Source organism: Carlito syrichta, unplaced genomic scaffold (genome assembly GCF_000164805.1).
Source record: "Carlito syrichta isolate Samal-C Ts95f unplaced genomic scaffold, Tarsius_syrichta-2.0.1 Scaffold120529, whole genome shotgun sequence".
NCBI classification, from domain to species: Eukaryota; Metazoa; Chordata; class Mammalia; order Primates; family Tarsiidae; genus Carlito; species Carlito syrichta.
This window is the reverse complement of record NW_007064625.1, coordinates 44,109-64,414: the sequence shown is the minus strand read 5'-3', so window position 1 is coordinate 64,414 and position 20,306 is coordinate 44,109. Positions and strand designations below refer to the sequence as shown.

At 60.2% G+C, this 20,306-nt stretch overlaps 1 protein-coding gene across 1 annotated transcript in view; it reads right to left on the bottom strand.

Annotated features, from left to right (window-relative positions):
• PRDM16 (PR/SET domain 16) overlaps positions 1-20,306 on the bottom strand; it is a gene marked incomplete at its 5' end in the record, with an annotated part of 45,680 nt that overhangs the window by 7,748 nt on the left and 17,626 nt on the right. The window contains 8 exons of the mRNA XM_021707584.1: positions 285-459; positions 665-834; positions 7,363-7,440; positions 8,092-8,261; positions 10,687-10,774; positions 12,286-13,699; positions 17,345-17,498; positions 18,099-18,246. Coding sequence (XP_021563259.1) covers positions 285-459; positions 665-834; positions 7,363-7,440; positions 8,092-8,261; positions 10,687-10,774; positions 12,286-13,699; positions 17,345-17,498; positions 18,099-18,246 — 2,397 coding nt within the window. The remainder of the gene's footprint in view (positions 1-284; positions 460-664; positions 835-7,362; positions 7,441-8,091; positions 8,262-10,686; positions 10,775-12,285; positions 13,700-17,344; positions 17,499-18,098; positions 18,247-20,306) is intronic.

The window sequence follows — 20,306 nt, the reverse complement described above, 5'->3', positions numbered from 1 at the left end:
CAGAGCCCTGACCTATGTGCATTTTGCACTCACACCTCCAGCGGCCAGGCCAGATGGTGTGACTGCCTCTTAGTCTGTGAGCTGGGTGTTGCTGTGCTAGCAGTTCCAGGGTGTTTACTCTTATGACCCTTTCCAGGTGGGGAAACTGAGGCAGGCAGACAGCTCCCCCAGCTTCCCAGAGCCTGGGACCTCACCCTCTGCCACGGGGCCCTGGTGTCCCCATCCAGATTTGCTCAGGGCTGGTGCTGGGTGGTGGCCCCCCAGGCCCAGGGCTGTTTTCTTACCGTTTGTCTGTTCGCGTTGATGTTTGGTTCATTTCACTGTTGGCAATAAAGTTTCTGATTTCGGAGAAATATGAGTCTTCTTTCTCGTCTAAAAGTGCGTGGTTGTCCGACTCAGAGGTGGGGGAGGAGGTGCTGGTGCCCAGGTGGTTTGTGAGGACCCCGGAGTGCTGGCTCACTGCGGGTTGGGGGGAGCGGGGGTGTCAGGGGTAGACTTCAGTGGGTCCCCTCCCTCCTCTGGGCACCAGTCAGGGGGCTGTCGGTGCACATTGGGGTGCTCTTGGGGACCTCACTTCTTAGGGACACCCGAGAGCACCAGGGTCTCTGATGACAGCGACCCAGGCTGCCTTGCAGCTCCCGCCCCCGGGAGCTGCCCAGCCCACCTGGCACATTCTCGTGCTCGTGTTTCTTGAGGTGCCTGTCCAGATTGGTCTGCTGCCCGAAGCAGCGGTTGCACAGGTGGCACTTGAAGGGCTTCTCCTTGTTGTGGATGTTCCGGACGTGCCGCTGGAGGTTGGAGGAGATGCTGAAGGAACGGTCGCAGTACTTACACCTGCAAGGCACATGTGTGTCAGCGCCGCTGGAGGGGCCCGGCAAATGCAGGGCCCAGGGCAGGTGGGGCTGAGCCACACGGGCTGGGAGAGAGCTCTGAGATCTGTGCTCAGGTATCCTCATCCCCCGGGGCTGGCAGGGCCGTCCCCAGCCTGCAGTGAGCACTTGGGAAAGCGAGAGTCAGACACCCCTTCCCCCAGCTGCTTCCAGGGCACCTGGCTTCTGCTCCCCCTTGCAGATGTACCCTCCATGGTGTCCCTGAGGTCACCGGGTCACTCGACTTGAGAGTCAAGACATCCCGGGAAAGCTGTTCCTGGGGACAGTTCGGCCCGAAGGAGCAGGTCTTTATAGGCTCTGTCCCCATTGTCCTGGGGGACGGGTCCTGTTGGAATGTGTCCTATGCCTCCTGGGCATGCGGTGCCCCATTCTCTGGCTCTCCTGCCCTCTGTCATTGGGTCCCCCCCAGGCCAAGGCCCTGGGGCCAGCAGGTCTGCAGCCGGAGGGGGACATGCTCCAGACGTCCTCTAGAGGGCGGCCGTGCACTGCAGAGAGACGTTTCAGGCGGGGTGCTCCACCTTTCTCCAGCACCCTCCAGCTGGCCGGGGGCCCTCAGGCAGGCCCCACTTCAGATGGGGCCTCAGCTGGCCTGGCCTTTGGCTGGGAGCCCGCGGGTGGCCGCGGATGTTGTCACCTGCTGGTCGCCTCCCCTGCTAAGGACACAGATGCCCTCGCAGACCCCTTTGGACACTGCCAGCTCTGTGCTCAGTTATCCTTATTCCCCGGGGCAGGCAGGGCCGTCACAAGTCTGCACTGAGCACTTGGGAAAGTGAGAGTCAGATGCCCTTTCCTCCAGATGCTTCCATGGCACTGGGCCAGATGTTATCACACCCTCTCGTATGCATCAGAATGGCCCTCCACTGCGAGAACATTGTTGGAAGGAGCGGTCGAGGATGCCTGCTGCGTAAATGGTGCCCCCCCCAGAGCAAGGCCCTCATGCTGGGCACGACCTTCACACCCACACTTGGTGACCGCGAAGGCGGGGAAAGGGAGGCGATTCTCTCCTGTTTTATAGAGGGAGGTTGAGCACGTGCGCCGGGGCAGCAAGAAAACCAAGCCTGAAACAAAGCGGGAGCTGGGGGTCGAGAGGGTTGATTGGAAACGGTGCCTTCCGGGCTCTGCAGACTTCCATGCACTGCCTGGAGAGGTGGCCTTCCCCGGGGGGGGGGTCCAGGCAGAGCCGGGGCAGCTCACTGAGGGGCTTTCCCACTGGACCCGTGCACCCCGCAGATGACGGCGGAGGGAATCCTGGCTCCGTGGTTTTCAGTTGCACATGTGTGTGTGTGCAGGATGTAGGCATGCATGAACTTGTGTGTGCTCATGCGTGTGTGTGCGCACTTGGTCATCAGAACTCCCCTAGGAATGCTTATCTGAATCCCAGAGACACCCAAACCCTTGAAAATCTTGTTTATGTGGTCATGTATTTCCATGTTTTGAAAACAAAATGCCCCGTGAGGTCCACAGCAGAACATGCGGAGAGTAGAGTGCTGTGGGATCTTGGCCTGCAAGACTTTCAGCAGCCAGAGCCCAAGCAAGGAGCCCTCAGGGGGACACGAGGATGAGAAAATTCTGTTTACCCAACAGACAGAGCACGGCTGTTCTAAGCAGGCAGTCTTGGGGCCCCACAGGAGGCCAGGACTCTGTAGGCCCCACTCCGCCCCGACTGGTGGGACCGGCATGGCATACTGACCACACATCCTTGTCACATGGATGGGACATGGCTAAGGATGCTTCAGGAGCCCTGGCCTCCCATGCCTGGGGGGACTGTTTAGGAGTGGCTAGGTCACAGCTTCTTCTCTCACAGCCTGTGACCCCGCATCCCGGCCTGGACCTACCACCCGCAAAGCCTCAGGGGAGGCACTGCTGTTTTGTTTTTCTAGGCCTGTGCAATAACTGAGGAGTTGGGGCCTGGGCCTGAGGCCTCTAACCTGCAGGGTCAGAGAGGCTTGGATGCCCCCTCCTCCACGTGCCCAACTTTCCCACGTGACCCACCCCTCCCATGTGACCCACCCCTTCGTCAGTAAAGAGCAATTTTACCTCTTTCCCTTAAACTCACAGACACTCCAAGGGAGCCAGGCTCCCTGGCCTTCCCGCTCTTTCGGGTGAGTGCTCAGGAAGGACAACTTGATTTTACGTCTCCAGACCAAACGCAAGCCACGCTGCGGGCCTGGAATACATCCCTGCACAGCGAGAGGCTTTCTGCTGAGCAGAGCTGTGGGTCCCGGCATAGGCATGCCTGCCTGTCTGTCCACCTGTCTGTCTCTGTCTGCCTGCCCGTCTGCCTGTCTATCTGCCTGTCTGCCTACTTGACTGCCTGTCTCTCTGTCTGCCTGTCTGCCTTCTTGTCTATCTGTCTGCCCATCTGCCTGTCTGTCTGCCTGTCTGCCTACCTGTCTGTCTGCCTACCCACCTGCCTGTCTCCCTTCCTGTCTGTCTGCCTGCCTGTCTGCCTGTCTGCCTGTCTGCCCACCCACCTGTCTTCTCTGTCTGCCCATCTGCCTATCTGCCTGCCTGTCTGCCCACCTGTCTGTCTGCCTGTCCACCAGTCTGCCCTGCCTGTCTGCCTGTTTGTCTGCCTGTCTCTCTGTCTGCCTGTCTGCCTTCCTGTCCATCTGCCTGCCCGTCTGCCTGTTTGTCTGCCTGCCTGTCTGTCTGTCCACTCATCTGTGTGCCTGTCTGTCTGCCCACCCACCTGCCTGTCTGCCTACTTGTCTGCCTGTCTCTCTGTCTGCCTGTCTGCCTTCTTGTCTATGTCTGCCCATCTGCCTGTCTGCCTGCCTGTCTGCCTGTCTGTCTGCCTGTCTGCCTGCCTGTCTGTCTGCCTACCCACCTGCCTGTCTCCCTTCCTGTCTATCTGCCTGCCCGTCTGCCTGTCTGCCCACCCACCTGTCTGTCTCTGTCTGCCTGTCTGTCCATCTGTCTATCTGCCTGCCTATCTACCTGTCTGCCCACCTGTTTGTCTCTCTGTCTGCCTGCCTGTCTGCCTGCTTGTCTGCCTGCCTGTATACCTGCCTGCCTGTTTATCTGCCCACCTGTCTGTCTGTCTGCCTCTCTGCCTGCCTGCCTGTCTGTCTTGCCTACCTGTCTGTCTGCATGTCTGCCTGCTTGTCTGTCTGTCTGCCTGCCCGCCCACCTGTTTGTCTCTGTCTGCCTATCCGCCTGCCTGCCTGTCTGCCTGCCTGTTTATCTACCCACCTGTCTGTCTGTCTGCCCCTCTGCCTGTCTGTCTTGCCTGCCTGTCTATCTATCTGCATGTCTGCCTGCTTGTCTGTCTGTCTGCCTGTGGTCTGCCGGTATACTCATACACGCAGCTCGCGTGGGTCCTGGTTTCTTTGAACATGGGGGCCCTCTCACAAGCTCTGCCTAACGGCTCCTGCATAAATCCTAGTGATAGAAACTGGAGTGAGAAACGAGCCTGGAACCAGAGCTCGCTCCTAGAAGTGGAGAGTGGGCCCCTTGTGGAAAGCTCTGGGCTGGGGAGGGCCGTGGAGGGGGCTGGGCATTCAGTCTGGTCACAGAGAGTCCTGGATGTGGCCTCTCCTGTTTCTAATCTAAATAAATGGCCCAGACAAAAAAGTCCATTTGAAATTTAGGGGAGCCGTGAGCCCAGGGCTGCGAGGGAGCAGAGTTCTTGGAGCAGCTGGGATCTGCGTTGTAAATAAGCTGACAAGTGGCCAGTGAAATTTATGGCCTTACTGTATAAAATAACATGCACTGAGCTCCAGAAGGAATGAGAGAGCAGGCTGGCCCGGCCCGGCGTACCGAGGAGGGCCTTGAGAGGACCTTGCTCTGACCGCGTGGCCAGTCCTGGGAAGCCAGCGACACTAGGGACGCCACCCGGGCAGGAGGGGGAGCCGGCCAGCCCTGGGCCCTAGAGCCCTGGGCAGCAGCATCCTCCCTGGGATCTTCAGGGGCCACCACCAGCCGTCAGGGGAAATACTTTTGGTCATTGAAAAGTGAGAGAGGAAAATAGAGAAGAGATTTAAAAACCCAGTTCTAAAGATAAAACTAAAAAGAAAGACACATGGGCCACCTGTAGCCTGTGACAGAATCTTGGCTATCCCTCCTGGGGACTTCGCAGCCCAACAGGGATGCCAGAACAGCACCTGGGAGACACGGGGGAACACAACTGTGACCGGGAGGCAAGTGGCCCTGAAAGGGGAATCCCAGGTCCCAGCAGGAGCCTGGCCACCCGGGACACTCCATCGGGGCGTGACCGCAGGTTCTATGTGACAGCATCTTGGAGAGATGTCACATGGCAGCCAGGACAGAGCCGAGAAGAACCCTCTTGTTCCCAGTTCACTTTCTATTTCTCCAACCTGAATCCCACAAAGCCCCCATGCTTTATTATCATTTTTGTTTTTAAGAAATGAGAGAGACTGACTGAACCTCGTCGTCCAGTCTCCCTTGGAGATGTCTAGGCCAGGAGAGGCCCAGGGTAAATTCACCTCTGGGAAGTGTGTTTTCCACACCTGTCCTGGGGTCTCTCTTTCCCGCACCCACCCCAGGGTCTCTCTTTCCCACACCCTGGGGTTTTGAACGTGTTCTGAATGATTTTAAATCATCTGAGCAAGGACTTGGAAGGAGGCGGCATCCAACGCTGTCTGATCTAACTGCCTGACGACTCGAGGCAACTGCGAGCTGCCCGCTTCCTCTTGCTTGCGTGGGGCCTGCGTCAGCCTGGCCTCTCCAGGGCACACACATACGCACACGGGGGCGGGCACTGCAGTGGGGCTCGTGCCTGCCTGGTGTGGGGCATCGCGCTCGGCACGGTGAGCCTCAGGGGACAGCGGGCACGCTTTCCTCTTTCAACTGAAAATCCTTCCGATTCTCAAAGCCAGGCGGGAACCCGGCAGGAAGGCCCCATGCTCCAGAACCCCCAGCTCAGGCCAGCCTCGAGCCAGATAAAGTCAGGATTTGCAACACAAACTTGCAAAGCAATTACTGTTACCGAAGTCGAAACTCACAGATTGGAGAGAGCAAAAGAAATCAATGATAATTAAATTCTTCTATAAACACGGCCTGACTCTCTGGGGGCTCTTAGTTCGCAACACTGTCCAGAAGTCGGCTCTCATTACAGAAAAAACACTCGGCCTGCTTTTGGGGAGGGGACCAGACCACATAAATCTTTCTGTTGCTAGTCTTTGTTAAGTCGCCCGTCACTGTTTTTCAAGGTGCACAAGGGCGGCCTGTGTGCCGGGGAGGGCTGGGGCAGGGAGGAGTGCAAGCCAGCATTCACCCCGAGGACGGGGCTCAGCCCCGTGGTTGGGCCTGCACTTGATGACTCAGTGGGGTTTGGGGAACACAGGCCCAGGTGCCTCAGGTGGAGACACAAGCCGAGTGACTGTCACACGGTCACTTGCTGGGGACCGCAAGCTCTGTGTGGCCAGAATGCAGCAGTCGTGTGCCATTAACTCAAAACCACACTCAAGTCTCCTGATTCCCGGCAGCCTCTGCTCATCAGACATACCAGCACGTGCGACCAAACCAGTCTTGGCTTAGTATCCAGTGTTTCCCCGTGTGTCTTGTGGGCACAGTCGCCTGCGGCTCTCGTCTAAAATGCCAACTCCCAGACCCCTCCCTGACCGAGTGGGCTAGGCAGGGGTTGGACAAGGTCAGGGCACCATCCTCAGCCCTTCTGCCTGACAAAGGCTCAGAAACAGAGAGATGGCGGGCCAGGCCTCCTCTGGGGCCAGAATAGTAGGCGGAGGGGATCATGTGAGTCTCTGAACTTGACACTCTCAACTTTGAAGTGGGGATAACAGGCCTCGCCTGGAGGCTGTTGGGAGGTTTAACCATTTAACCAGGTTAAATGGCCCTCCCATCCCGAGGTGCCTGTGGCTGCTTCTCAGTACATGTGGCCTTTGCTCACAGAGAGAGGAGTCAGGTGGGATCTTGGCAGCAGGCAACCACTTCCCACCCAGGGCTGTCACAGGGACCCCAAGCTGGGGGTAGAGACCTGCATCTGTGGGAGCTCCTACCCTGCCTCTGCCCACTCCCTGGTTCACTGCCTGGCAGGGGGCAGCATGGCCTTGGGATGGGCAGAGTCAGGCTGGGCGTGGTAAAGCTCAGGTTTTCTGCCACACAGACCACCCTGGGCCCTGATTCCCGGTCAGCCCTGCTGTGACACTGAGCCCTTGCCCCGGTGGACACCCCAGAGGCAGATGGAGAGCTGATCTTTGACAGTCTCCTTTGTGAGTCAGGGAGGAGCCTTCTGGAAGGTTTCTGGGCACCCCTGCCTCATCCTCATGGAGCATCCCAGGGAGCAGGCCAGTGGTGGGGCCAGGAGGAAGTGGTCAGGGTGATCAGATCTGAGACCTCCACACGGGCGCCTGGCTCCCACCCACTGACCATCAGAGCTGCTAGATCCAGCAAGGCACCCCTGGGGGCCGACGCTTGCTTCCAAGAGTGGTTAGCTGTGCCCCGAGGCAGGCGGCCCTGGCTTCCCACACCTGAACTGGGCGGCCCCTACCTGTACGGCTGTTCTCCGGTGTGTGTCCTCAGGTGTCTCGTGAGATTTGCTGATCTGGGGAAGATCTTCCCGCAGTACCTGGGGTGGAGGGAGGTGGGGAGCGAGAGGCCATTAGGGTGGGTTCACAGTGCCATTTCCTGGGAAAGGTCTCAGTGCAGGTCCCCCACCTGGTGTGTAGGTGGCCCTGCTGCATCCTGGCTCACAATGTCTTCTGCAGCCCTGGAGCCTGGTCTTGGTTTCACAGAGAAGTGTGAAATGGACAGGAGCAGATGAACCTGCCTGGCCATGAAGCATGTCAGCCCTGAAGCCCAGTGGTGGACAGAGTCAGCCCAGACCAGCTTGGACAGGCCCTCACCAGTGGAGGTGGCTATGGGACGTGTTTTTCCAACACTGGGAAACCCAGCCAAGGCTGCAGTGCTGGGCTTCTGGCTCCCTAGAGCCGATTAGACCCTGACCAGCACACCTTGGCTTCAAGTCTTTCAGATTTAGACGGCCGGGCCGAGGTGACATTTTCTTGCACTCCCATGAGCCTGGTGGGAGGAAGGGAGGCCCACTCGGGTCACTCATTTGCAGAGGATGACCCCATGCAGACAGTGGACCAGTTGTGGTTGCTGTGTTTCCCTGTGGCTGGGACTCTGAGTTTCTGTCAGAAGCACAGGTTCATAGGCAGCCAGGGTGGTGGCACCGGAGCCCCCCAGGATTGTCCCACCACACCCCAGGAAGCCTCACCTGCACGTGTATCTCTCCTTGCCCTTCCTGAGGATGGGGTCCGAGAGCGTCGGGGGTGGGGACCGGAAGTTGAAGGGGTGGTGGGGGAGGGGCTGCAGGGAGCTGCCCAAGTCAGCCTTCATGGCCGCGAAGCTCTCCAGCTTCTCCGTCATGGTCTCGATGGCGGACATCTGTGGGCACGAGAGAGGGGAGTGTATGGACTGGGCTGAGTCACCACCTGTCTTTGGGGGTATGGACTACCTCATGGGCCCCTGGGGGTCCTGTATGTCTGAGCACATCTGCAGGTGGTCTCCTGGTGTCTCCTTGGCCACCGGGCCGGCCTCCTTCACTCCTGTGGCCATCCTGCTCTTGCTCTTCCTTGGACGCCCCAACTGGGGTCCAGGGTCTGCCCTACGGGAGCTGGAGCTGACCTTTCATGCCCAGCCTCTCGCCTGGTGTGGGTGGGACCTGACTGACCCAGACCCCTGCTGGGTGTGGTCACCTAAACCCTTATGTGACCCAGGCCGGTGACACCCAGCTGACTTTACCCCTGGTAGCACTCCCGGTTGGTTAGTTTGGCTAAAATATGTGATGGCGTTTAGTTATTATTATTGTTTTGTAAGTCTTGAAAAATGAAGATAGTAGCCTGAATCTCAGTTTAAAACCTAGAACCTCTGTAACCAAGTGGCAGTACGCCGCCATTGCAGGCGAACTACTAAAGAGGATCCCAGCAGTCCCTTTAAGGGTAGATGCCGAGAAGAAAATATTAAAACAATGATGCCAAATGTCACACGGCACAGAACAAGCTGAAATGGGCAGAAGGAGCTGCTTCTCTGCTTCATGGAGGTGACAAGGGAGCATGGGATCAGCCTTATCCACCTGGTGGGCAGAGTTCTGCCTAGAATCCCGGACTTGGTGACAGGAGAGGGGAGGGGGTGAGTGCATGTCTCTCCCAGCTCTCCTCCCCCTGAAAATCAGGCAAGCTCTAGATGGAGGAGGCCTGCCCTGTGAGTTCCTGCTTCGCAGGACTTGGCAGGACCGAAAAGGAAGAGTTTCATCTTGTGCAGAGGGTTCACAAATGGGAAGGCAAGGAGCAGACACCTGTGCACTGGTCACCAAGCCCCAGCACCCCCAGACCCACCGCCAGCCCACAGTAGGCACTCCAGATGCCCTTGCTAAACAGATGTTCCCAGGAGCCTGTTTTGTTGAGACCACAGGGAAGGAGAGGATGAGGGAGGGGAACGGGAGAGAGGTTGAGGAGGGGGCAGGTGCCAGTGGAGACGCAGGGGCTTGTGGTCCTCAAGGTGCTGAGGTCACTGGGAGAAACTGGCCGCGGGGCGAGAATGCTTCGGCTGTGACCCTCGTGGCAGATGGCATGGAGTGCTTTCTCCAGGGAGGCTCGTGTTTCAGCCATTTCGTTTGGTGGCTCTTCGTCTTCTCTCACACCTCACCCCTCCCTCCTGGCTCTGAGCCACAGGGACAGGCAGCGGGGGTGGCAGGCCATGGGGGAGCTCGCAGGAGGGACAATGGCAGTCGTCCCCGCTGGGCTCCCGTCTCTGGGCCTGGGTGGGCCTCAGCTGCCTGCCTCAGTCCGCCCGATCAGATATTCCCGGCAGAGCTCCCGCACAAACACAAACACAGGATGCGCCTGGCTGGCTTACGGCTCTTCCCAGCTTGGCCCGAGGAGAATCGGGGGAAGTTATTAACCAAACTCCTCGGCCCCAGCCAAACAATGGGAGGCACTAAGTTTAGCTGTGAACTCAACCAGGGCGCAGGTTCCACAGGCTGGGGGGGCCCTGTCCGAGGTGGGACACATGAGAGAGAACAATGCCCCGGGCTGGTCTGCCTCTCCGTCAGGGTTGGTCCCACCGTGAGGCCCCAGGTGGGGTCAGGGAAGCCAGAGCAGAGGCATGTGGCTCTGAGGAGAGGCCCGGGCCCCAACTGACTAGGACAGGTGGGCACAGGGGGCAGGAAACCGGGGAGACTCTGCTTTGGCAGCACTACCCACATCCGATTTTGCCGCCCTGTCCTCCTGCTCCCTTGCAAGGTGTGCCCTGGGGGCAGGCAGGAGTGTCCCCGGGTTCAGTGGGGTCTGCACTCACCCACCCAGACTTCGAGGCCCTCCAGGTCTCTCTCTCCCAGAACCCCCAAAGACACCCTGGCCTCCCGAGCAGCCTTGGGATGGCAGCCGTCTCTTGCCCCCTGCCCTCTCTATATGGCCTGTGCCCCTCTCTATATGACCAGGCCCTCCTCTCGCTGGTCTTTTCACTTAAACACACTCAGGCTCCTACCTGCCCCGGGCTGCTCCCTCCCAGCCCAAACTCCTGGACTTATCTGAGCTCTGCCACTGAAGTGCCTTTCCCCTCCTGCAGCTGGAACCAGGGGCTGGCGGCCCTCTGTGGGCCGGGCCATGGTGGGGGGTGTCTCAGGGCTGTCCAAGAGGCTTGCTCTCTGTCCTCATTCTCTCCAGGCTTCAGTGACCCGGGGTCCAGGGAAGAGAGCCCTCCTCTGCCCTTGAGATGAGGGAATGGAAGTGGAGACTCGAGCCCACCTTGGTGTGTGGCTGGTCTTGACGGAAACCCTCGCCCTCCCACCTGCCTGCTGTTGCGGGTGTACCTGAGGGTGAGACAGCAGTGGGGACGGTCGCAGGTACTTGTCCTTCAGGGCTCCCACGGGGTCTGTCACCTTCCGCTTTTCTACCCTGCTGGTCAGCAACACAGAGGGTTACGTACCTGCCGCACCTCCCACCCGCTGGGGGGCCCATCTATATCCATTTGGTCACCAGGCCGTGGTGTGTGATCCCTGGGGCTGCCTTGTCCAGTCTCCTGACTCCTCGATCAGCCTTGGGGATGCTGTGCCTGAACCCCCACCCACCTACATGGAGCCTCTCCATCACACATGCCCTTGGGCCCTGGCTCCCTCACCCCCCACTCGCAGGTGCCCCTCGAGTTCCCCCTAACTGCCCCAGCTGCCAGCACCCACGGGGGTTATGGACACTCAGTGCTGGAGCCTGGAATCTTCTCTGAAGGCCCCACGCACACTAGCATCCCACCAACTGGCTGGTCAGCTCTGTGTGGGGGGTGGGCGTCCTGTTGGGAGGGTTCCTGGATTTGCCTGCAGCAGAGTGTGGGTTACACTGGAGGCTCGATGCTCACACCCTGACTTCCCTGTCCCTCCTAGCCCTTGGCCCCTGTGCAGGGACTCATGTGAGTGACCAGCAGGCTTCTGTCCTGGGGAGGTTGCCAGGGACTCCTTATGGCAGCGAGCAGGACCCTGCCTGAAAACCTCCCTTGTGCTGGAGATTACAGTTCTAGAATCTTCCCCCGATGCCGGTGACAACTCTGTTAATTTAATCACAACACAAATATCCCACAGTGGGCAGAGGTGGCGACTGGGGCACCTGCTGACCCCTCCTTCATCTGATGGCCCCCTGCAGTGGGCCCTCTTGTGGTAAACCTGTTATCCCCCCATGCAGCCCCTCTGAACATATCCAGGATGGGCCGATTTTGCTCTATTTCCTTGGGACTTGCTCAGGGTCCCCCGCCCTGGTCTTCCTCACACCGTGAGGCAGATGGCTCGGGGACACATGCTGATAAGGCTAGGACCCCTCCCTCACCTCACCTGGCCCTGGTCTCCCAACCCACCTGCATCCTAGGGGGCTCCAAGCCTGCCCCAAACTGGGGTGGGTTCATTCAACTCACCTATCACTGGGAGAGGTGTCAGAGACAGGACGCTGGTGCTTAGAAAACTCCCCAAACTTCCTCCACCCTCTGCCTCTTTCTCCCCTCCGGGGACCCCGGCTCCTTCTCCAATTTCCCCTGGGCCACCAGAAAGCCCCCCATGGTGACTCTGAGGTCAAGAGGACACCAGGAGGTGGAGAGAGCTCTCGGAGGGGGTGGGGAGCTCTTCTGTGGGCAGTGGGGCATTGGTCCAGATAAGACAGTTGGAGATGGAGCCGGGGACTGTCTGGGCTTGGAGGAGCTCAAGGCAGGCAGTGGGACGTCCGAGTGGTCATCGGTGTAAGGGAGTGAGTCCCGGAGACCCCGTCCCAGCCTTTCAACGCGGTCCAGCCTGGGAATGGCCCAGCCTGGGAACGCTCCGGCCGGGCGCTCCCCGAGGGGTGCGGACCCCCAGGAGAGGCGCCTCCCCGAGGCTGGTGAAGGTGGGCAGAGGCCCCCGAGGAGGGGAAGGGTGGGCGAGGGTGGGCGGGAGTACCTGTAGATGGGGTCCATGAAGAAGGGCGAGGGCTTGGCGTAGTGGAGTGGGGGCTGCTGGGGCATCCTCGCCGGGCACACGGGCAGCCCCTCACCGGCGCCCAGTCTGCGCTCGCCGTACACGTGGTTCTTACGGGGCTCCCGGCTGCTGCCGTTCTGGCTGGCACGGGCCCGGCTGCCGATGCTCAGATCCAGCGGCTGCTCCTCGCCGGGCGTGGGCGCCGGGGGGCCCTTGGGTGCGGGCGGGACAGGCTTGGCCTCTTTAGGCTTGGTGGTGAGGTCGAAGGGGCACTCGGCGCTGGGGCCACCTGCCTTGAGGGCGTCCCGGGGCGACTTGGGCTCGGCCTTGACCAGAAGGTTGTGGGCGAGGGCTCGGTCCGTGAAGGGGTAGAGGGAGTGGGGGAAACTGGGCAGGAACTGGAAGGGGAACACTGAGTGGTACGGCAGCGCGCCCAGCTTTTTCTCCTGTAGCCCCATGAAGCCGGGGCCGAAGTACTTCTCAGCGATGGACGCGATGGCCTTGATGGAGTCGCTGGCCGCGCCCGATGCGGTCAGCAGCTGCTCGTCGGGCGGTGGGAAGAACGAGTGCTGGGAGTAGAAGACGGGCACCTCGGCCACACTGTTGGGGGCCCCCGAGGGCACCGGGCCGCCCCCAAACTCGGGCTTGCCCTCAGCTGGCTTGCCTTTGTCCTTGGCCTTGTCGGGGTCACTGTCCACGTCGCTGTCCAGGTCGGAGCCCGTTCCCGTGGTAGTGTCCAGGTCGGTCCCCGTCGTGGTGTTGAGGTCCTCGAAGTCACTGCCGTCCGACATGTCGCTGCTCCTGGTCTTGAGCTTTTCCACGTACGCCTCCTCCAGGCGGCCCTCCAGCTTCTCCTCGGGGCCCCCCGCTGCCGTGACGCCCTGGCTGCTGTTGCCGACTGCAGAGACCAGGGACAGGGTCGGATTCCCCAGGGGGCTGGGGAGCTTGGCGTCCCTTGTGTGGTTCAGGGGGCTCTTGAGCAGCGGTGTGGGAGGTAGCAGAGGTGGCCGGGGGTACAGGGACGGCGGGAAGATGCCCGGGAAGCCGGGAGCCAGTGCTGGGAATGCGGGGGGTGCCGCGGAGAAGGGCAGGCCCCCCGGGGGCGGCCGGGAGGGGAAGTACTCGCTGAAGCCCAGGCCGGCGTGGTTGAGGTTGGGGGAGGGCTTCGCCTTGTCCATCATGGGGCTGGAGGTCAAGGGCAGGCCCGGGGCGAAGATGCCGCCGGGCGTGTAATGGTTCTTGCCCTCGCAGAAGCGCCGGTGCTTGTTGAGGGAGGAGGTAGTGCTGAACATCTGCCCGCAGTCCTTGCACTTGATCTGCGTGCGGCAGTCGGCGTGCATGCGCTTGTGCCGACACAGGTTGGAGAACTGCGTGTAAGACTTGTGGCAGACCTCACCTGCAGCACCCGCGGGGGACAAGACCAGAGGGCATTACTGGAGGGCAGGCCGGGGCGTAGGCACGGGGGGGCTACACGCGAGTTTGGGGGGTGTGCGTGTCTCCACGTGCAGAGGCATCCACGTGTGTGTGCATTCTGTGTGTGTGCATGCCCATGTGCGTGTCACTGTGTGTATTGTGTATGCACGTGTCTGTGCACACATGAGCACACGTGTGCATGTGTAAATCCCTGTGCACACATGTGCCCCACAAAGACAACCCGTGCCTCTCCCCTGGGCCCCTAGGCCAGTTGGACTAGCCTCGGCCTTCCCTGTTGGAAAATGGGTTGCCACTCTGCACCCTTCTCCCTCAGAGTGGTGCTAATTCAGGAACTGAGCTTCTCAGATGTCCCTGGGGAAGGCGAGCCTGCCCCTGCAAGCCAGTTGAGGTCTATCGGGAGGCACTCAGAGTGCAACTTTAGCCATTGGCAGGGCCATTTCAGAGTGACTGTCCTCCTTCCTGTCCCCCAGGTGAGAGGAAGAAGGGGCTGCTCCCTACCTAGAAGTCTGTAGTGCTCCTAGCTTACTCCTCCCGCTCTGTCCCCAGCCCTGCCACCTGCATCCCGGGTGAGGGCAGTCTCAGGGGTGCACAGGCAGCTCACAGGGCTCTCAGGTGGCCCTGTCTGGGGAGTCCGGGCTCTGGGGCACCTGGTGGGCTCGGCCACCATGTGGGGGTGGCTGGAAGTGGGCATGGGAGGCCACCTCAGGCAGGACCCTGCAGGGAGGGGCTGGTTCCATGTTTGAGAAAAGCGAAAATCCCTCACCAGGGACCTTCTCAAACTGGGAAGGCAGCGGCGTGCCTGGTCCTGGCCGCCGGGTGCCAGCATTTCCTTCAACAGGAGAGGGCAGTGCCATCCTGGAGGAACACACACACACACACAAACACACACACACACACACACACACACACACACACATGCACACATGCAGCTCTCTCTGTAGGACCATTTGCTTCCTAAACACAGCCCGGGGGAAACCACGATTTTGGCTACTTCTTGCCTGCCACAAACCCTCCCCTGACTGATCTCGGGCGACTCTAGCTGGGAGCCTTTTCTCCCAGACCACCGCGCACTTTCATTGAGATATCTATTTATATGAGCCACTCTCCTTCCTGCCCGTCTGGCCTGGTGGGGCATTTTCAAGGCTGAGGGGGGAACTTTGGCTCATTTAGTCAGATCTTCCCTCTCTAGGGGCTATAAGGGAGTGGTGCTGGTCCCAGGGATGGGCTATAAATACACCTCGGGTCACCCGCCCGCCCTTGGGAGAAGCACAGGCCGAGCTGGCCATAGGCAACACCCTGACCCTTCCCCTGGCCCCTGGCAGGCCCTGGCGGTGCCTGGTTAGTGTGCTCATGCTGACTAGGAGATGGGCCTTGAACAGGCCTCTGCCCAGGGCAGCTCCGAGGAGGGGTTTCCCTGGCCCGTAGATGTGCCCGGGCTCAGGGGCCCGAGGTTCCCACCCACGGCGATGGAGGGTCCTGTGGTGGGTGGGCCTGCAGAAACGCGGAGCTGTGGAGAGGCCTGGGAAGCTGAGGTCCCTCGAAGGGCAGGTCCCAGACCCAGGGGAGGTGATAACGGGCTCAGAGCCAACAAAGGGAGGTGGTTGGTGGCGGGGCCGGAGAAAGGCCTGGACAGCCAGTGACCGGGACATGGGCACAACTCCCGATGGAGCTGAGTGTGTTGTTGTGCACGTGTGTGAGGGTGGAAGGGTTCTGGCCTATTCCTTGTAGGGTATCTGTGTGAGTTACTCCTTGTAGGGTGCAATTCACATACACACATGCATGTGCAACTCGCATTCACACATGCACAACTCACACATACATGCACAACACACTCACACACGCACAACACATTCACTCATGCACAATCCACCCTCACACACATGCATAACACACTCACTCATGCACAATTCATTCACACTCACACATGCACAACTCACACACACATGCACAACACAGTCATGTTCAATTTACACTCACATTTGCACACACACACAACTCATACACTCACATATGCACAATTCACACACACGCACAACTCACAAACATACACAACTCATATTCACACATGCATGGCTCACACACTCACACATGCACAACAACTCAGTCAGACATGCAGATACCCAATTCACATGCCCACATCACTCACATGGTCACACAACACGTTTACTCCAGCAAAGGTTCTTTTCTCAAGTGTCCAGCAGGAGCCTGCTGCCTTCAGGCCCAGCCCAGATGTACTTTCTCTCTCTCTCCCTCCTTCCCTCTCTCTCTCCCGCCTCTTACACACACACACACACACACACAATGTGCACACTCCCCAGTACAGGCTTGAACTCCGTGGTGGGAGAGATGTCACTGGGAATGACAGCCCCTGGGTCTGTGTGGTCGGCGAGGTGGGGACTTGGGGGCTTCCATCTGCGTGTGCCAGGGTGTGTCCCCTGCAGGTGGTCAGTCTGCACATGATGAGGCCTGTGAGCTTCAAGGTCACCTAGGCTGGGGTCAAGAGCCAGGCCCCGGAGCTGACGTTTGGGCTCCATGGCGTGACCTTGAGCCCCTGGTCACTTAAGGTCTCACAGCCTCAATTTCCTTTCATGTCAGTTGGAGACAGAAGGGCCTCATGTGGGAAATGATGACTCGGCACAATGTGTGTATGATGACTCAGCACAAAGCATGTGAGAAATGATGACTCAGCACTATGTGTGTTGAATGATGACTCATCGCAATGTGTGTATGATGACTTGGCTCAAGGCATGTGGGAAATGGTGACTCGGCACTGTGTGTTAAATGATGACTCAGCACCATGTGTGTGTCACAGTTCCTGCAAGGGTCCTGGGATCTGTACTGGTGACCTCTGACCCCTCCCTTGTTACCCGCCTCTTACTGGGGCCTTGAAACTTCGGCTCATGGCTCCCATCCCCCAGAGCCCGTGGCAGGTGCCCCGCTCGCTCTCCTGGATCACTGCCGGAACGCCTCCCACGCCTCTCACACCACACGTCAGAGTAATGCCCACCGCGGGCCCCCAACCTGGTCCTTCGTGAGTCTCTCACCCAGCACTGCTGTCCCGGGAGGGTGCCTGTCACCTTCTCTAGCTCGTCTGTCCTCCCAGGGCGCACAAGTTCCAGAGGGCAGGGCTGGTGGTGTAATTAGGGCCGGCCCTGGTGCTTGGTGCCCCAATGGGCACACGCAGGAGCCCAGGAGACATTGCCCTACTAGGCGTCCACTAGGGCGGCACAGATGGGCGCCTTCTGGAGCTTAGCGGGGACGGGCAGGCACGGAAGGGATCAGAGGGGCCAGGGAGGGAGGGCTGTGGCGCCTTCTGGCCCTTCCCACCACCCAGGAGCTGCCCCCAGTCCCGATGGGGAGAAGCAGGGGGAGGAGTGTGGGGGATGGGGGTGGGAAGCACAGGCACGAGACGACCCCTACTCAGAGGGTGCAGGGAGCAGAGTCGGGGTAGCACCGGGAGCTCATGTGGCAGGGATATCAGCACACACATCCCCTGAGTAGTGGGGGCGAGCCCTGGGCCTTCCCACCTCGCCTGGCCTCTGAGGCACCTGCGTGGAGTGGGGGCAGTGGGGTGGGGGAGGAGAGGCTGGCTGGATAGGGCACTTACATATGAAAGGCTTGACCGTGCTGTGGATGTGCTTGTGCTGCTTGAGGCCCGAGGACGTGGCGAAGGTCTTCCCGCAGTCCGGGCAGGCGTGGGCCCGTGCACCCACATGCTGTGAGCGAATGTGCCGCTGCAGGTTGCTGGGGTCCGTGAACACCTGGGGGAACAAATGCCATTGGCCTGTCCCTGTCGGACACCCCCATCAGCCAGGCTCAGGCCCAGACCCTGACTGTTGCACTGGCTGCTCCACCCTTTGCAACCAGCAGGCCGGGCCAGAACAGATCTCTGCTGTAGAGATGACCCTCTGATGACCTCAGGTGAGCCAGGAGCCTCCCAGCCTTGGGCTCCTCAACATTCCTGAGAAAACCATGGCTGTGAGCTTGCACAAGACCGGAGTGCAGAGAGCATTTTCAGTTGAGTCCTATGGCCTGTGGGGACAGGGCTGCAGAGGCATGCCCTGCCGGCCCTTCCTTTGCATCCCCTGGAGGACAAGGGCCTGCCCTGGAGAGGACCTAGCTCTGGTCTTGGCCCTAAACCTTCAGGGCAGGTGACACAACCTTTTCTGAGAAGTCCTTTCCCTCCCAGTAGATGGAAGAGCCTGAGTGACCCCAGGGGCGTCTAACACCTCTGCCACAGCCTGTCCGAATGGGCTGTCCGAATGGCCGGGGGTGGGTGGGGGAGGCTGGGAATGTGGGCCTGGCCTCAGCCCCCTGCTGTGCCGGGCTGAGCTGGGCGCCAGGGGTGGGGCACACGCTACCTTCACACAGTTTTCACATTCGAAGCGCTTGCCACTGTCGTGGGACATCTGGTGGCGGATGAGGTTGGACTTCCAGTTGAAGGCCTTGGGGCACTGGTCGCACTTGTACTCCCGCTCCTCGGTGTGCACAATCATGTGCTGCTCCAAGCTGTGCACAGGGACGGCTGGCTTCAGGGTCCGGTCACCCGCCCCTGTCCAGGAGGGAGCACCGCTCCATGTGGAGCCCCCCACCCTGCCGGGGATCAGAGCACGTGCTGACGTTCCCCCGTTCTCTCCTCTACAACGGCCAGCGGGCGTGAGAGGCAGAGATGGTCTTCCCGGAGCAGATGAGGAGGCCGTGCTGGACAGACCTCCGCCCCTCACTCAAGACTCCCCAGGAGCTGCAGGCAGGGCTGGACCCCAGCCCACACTCCTTGCCTCTCGGGATGATCTTAGCCTTGATGCTAAGCTTGGACTTTAGCAAAAAGGGGTCCAGAAGCATCAACATCATCACAAACCCCAGTGGGGGGACGAGCCCTGGAAGCCAAGGGCCACTCCTCTGAGTAGCCAGGCACCTGGGAGGAGGCGGGTTGGGAGTCAACTGAGGGTCTGCAAATGGGAGGCGGTGGGTGCGGAGTGGCTGCTCATGGGGGCTGCCCCACGTGGATGAGCAAGCAGCTCCTTGCCCCCGCCTCTCGGGGGACACTCTGCCTCCCTCCTGTCCCTGCGATGACCGTTAATCTTCATGAGCAAAGCAGTAATACATCACGGTGCGTTAATTACGGGCTCAGCCATCCATTTAGCTCAGAAGTGCCTGGTCCTCACGCGGGGAGACTGTATCTTTTTTCTCCGTGGTTAATTGTGATTTATGTGTTTATGTAAAGAAAACATGGGCCCTCTTGAGCAGACTCGCTGCGAAGTGCCATGGTCGGGATTTCCCAAGGCTTATTTTCTCAGTCATCTGTTCGGGATAGAGAGTCTGCCACCCCTAGGGAGGCTGTGATGGGACCCGCTAAATCCCAGCAATCACATAGCCGGTTAGGGGCCTGATGGGGTTTAGCTTTGACTTGCAAGGCTGGTCTGAAGGAAATCCTCCAAGGTGGGAGGAGGGACCCGAGCTGGCAGTTTCCTAGGCTCGTGGAACACTGGGACCCAACATCCTGGCTTCACTCCGGCTGGGCCCAGAAAGTGTGTCCTTCCCGGGGATGACAGGAGTCCCCAGACTCCAGGCTCCATGTCCCAACTCCTGCCTGGCCTGTCTCTGAAGTCCCTCCTGGGACAGGTGGCTGCCACCCAAGGGAGCAGGGCCAGAGTCTTCAGGATGAAGGACCCCACGTGATCCCTTCCCACTCCCGCCCACATCTAAGAGGGAGTTACTGGTATGTGCAGGGGGTGAGGCTGCATGGCCCTTCAGTGTGGGTGCTGTCCCTGACCCAGTCTGGGGCCTCGTTACAGAAGCAGCCCTGGTGACAGCTGCTGTAGAGGGGCTGTGCCTGTGCGTTCCCTCCTTCCCGGTTTGCCCCCATGACACAGCCCTGGTCATGCAGCGCCACAGGGCCAGCGGCACCCCAAGTGGGAGATGCACAGATCTTCCGGGGGACCAGGCCCTTCCGGTTAGTGCCAGGGGACACAGAGGCTCTGACCCTGGGCTTGTGCACCTACTCTGTCCCCAGTGCCGTGAGCATGAGCCAGCCTAGGGGGCTGTGGATGTGTCCCAGGGCCTGTGGCACTGAAGGGGCCTTTGGGTCTGCCCTCCCTGGAGCACTGGCCTGCCATAGTGGGTGGGATGGGGGAGGGAGGGGAAGGGGGAAGGAGCAGAGGGCGTAGGGGATCGGGGGGCATGGGGACCAGGGGGGTACAGGGACCAAGGAGATGCAGGGACCAGGGGGAGGTGAGGACTCGGAAGCATGAGGGCTGGGGGTACATGGGGACTAAAGGGGTGTGCAGGGACCGGGGGCCACAAGGACTGGGGGATGTGGGAACTGAGGGGAACAGTAACCAGGAGCATAGGGACTGTGGGGGCCACAGGGACCAGGAGGAGCTGGGGACAGGGAGGCGCGGGGACCAGGGAAGGAGTGGAGACCGGGGGTGGAGGGGTTGTGGGGACCACGGGGCATGGGCACCAGGGGGGTGTGGGGTCCAGCGGGTGTGGAGACAATGCCGGGTGCAGAGATTGGGAGGGGCTGGGGACAGGTTGGGGTGGGGACCAGGGAAGTTGTGGAGACTGGG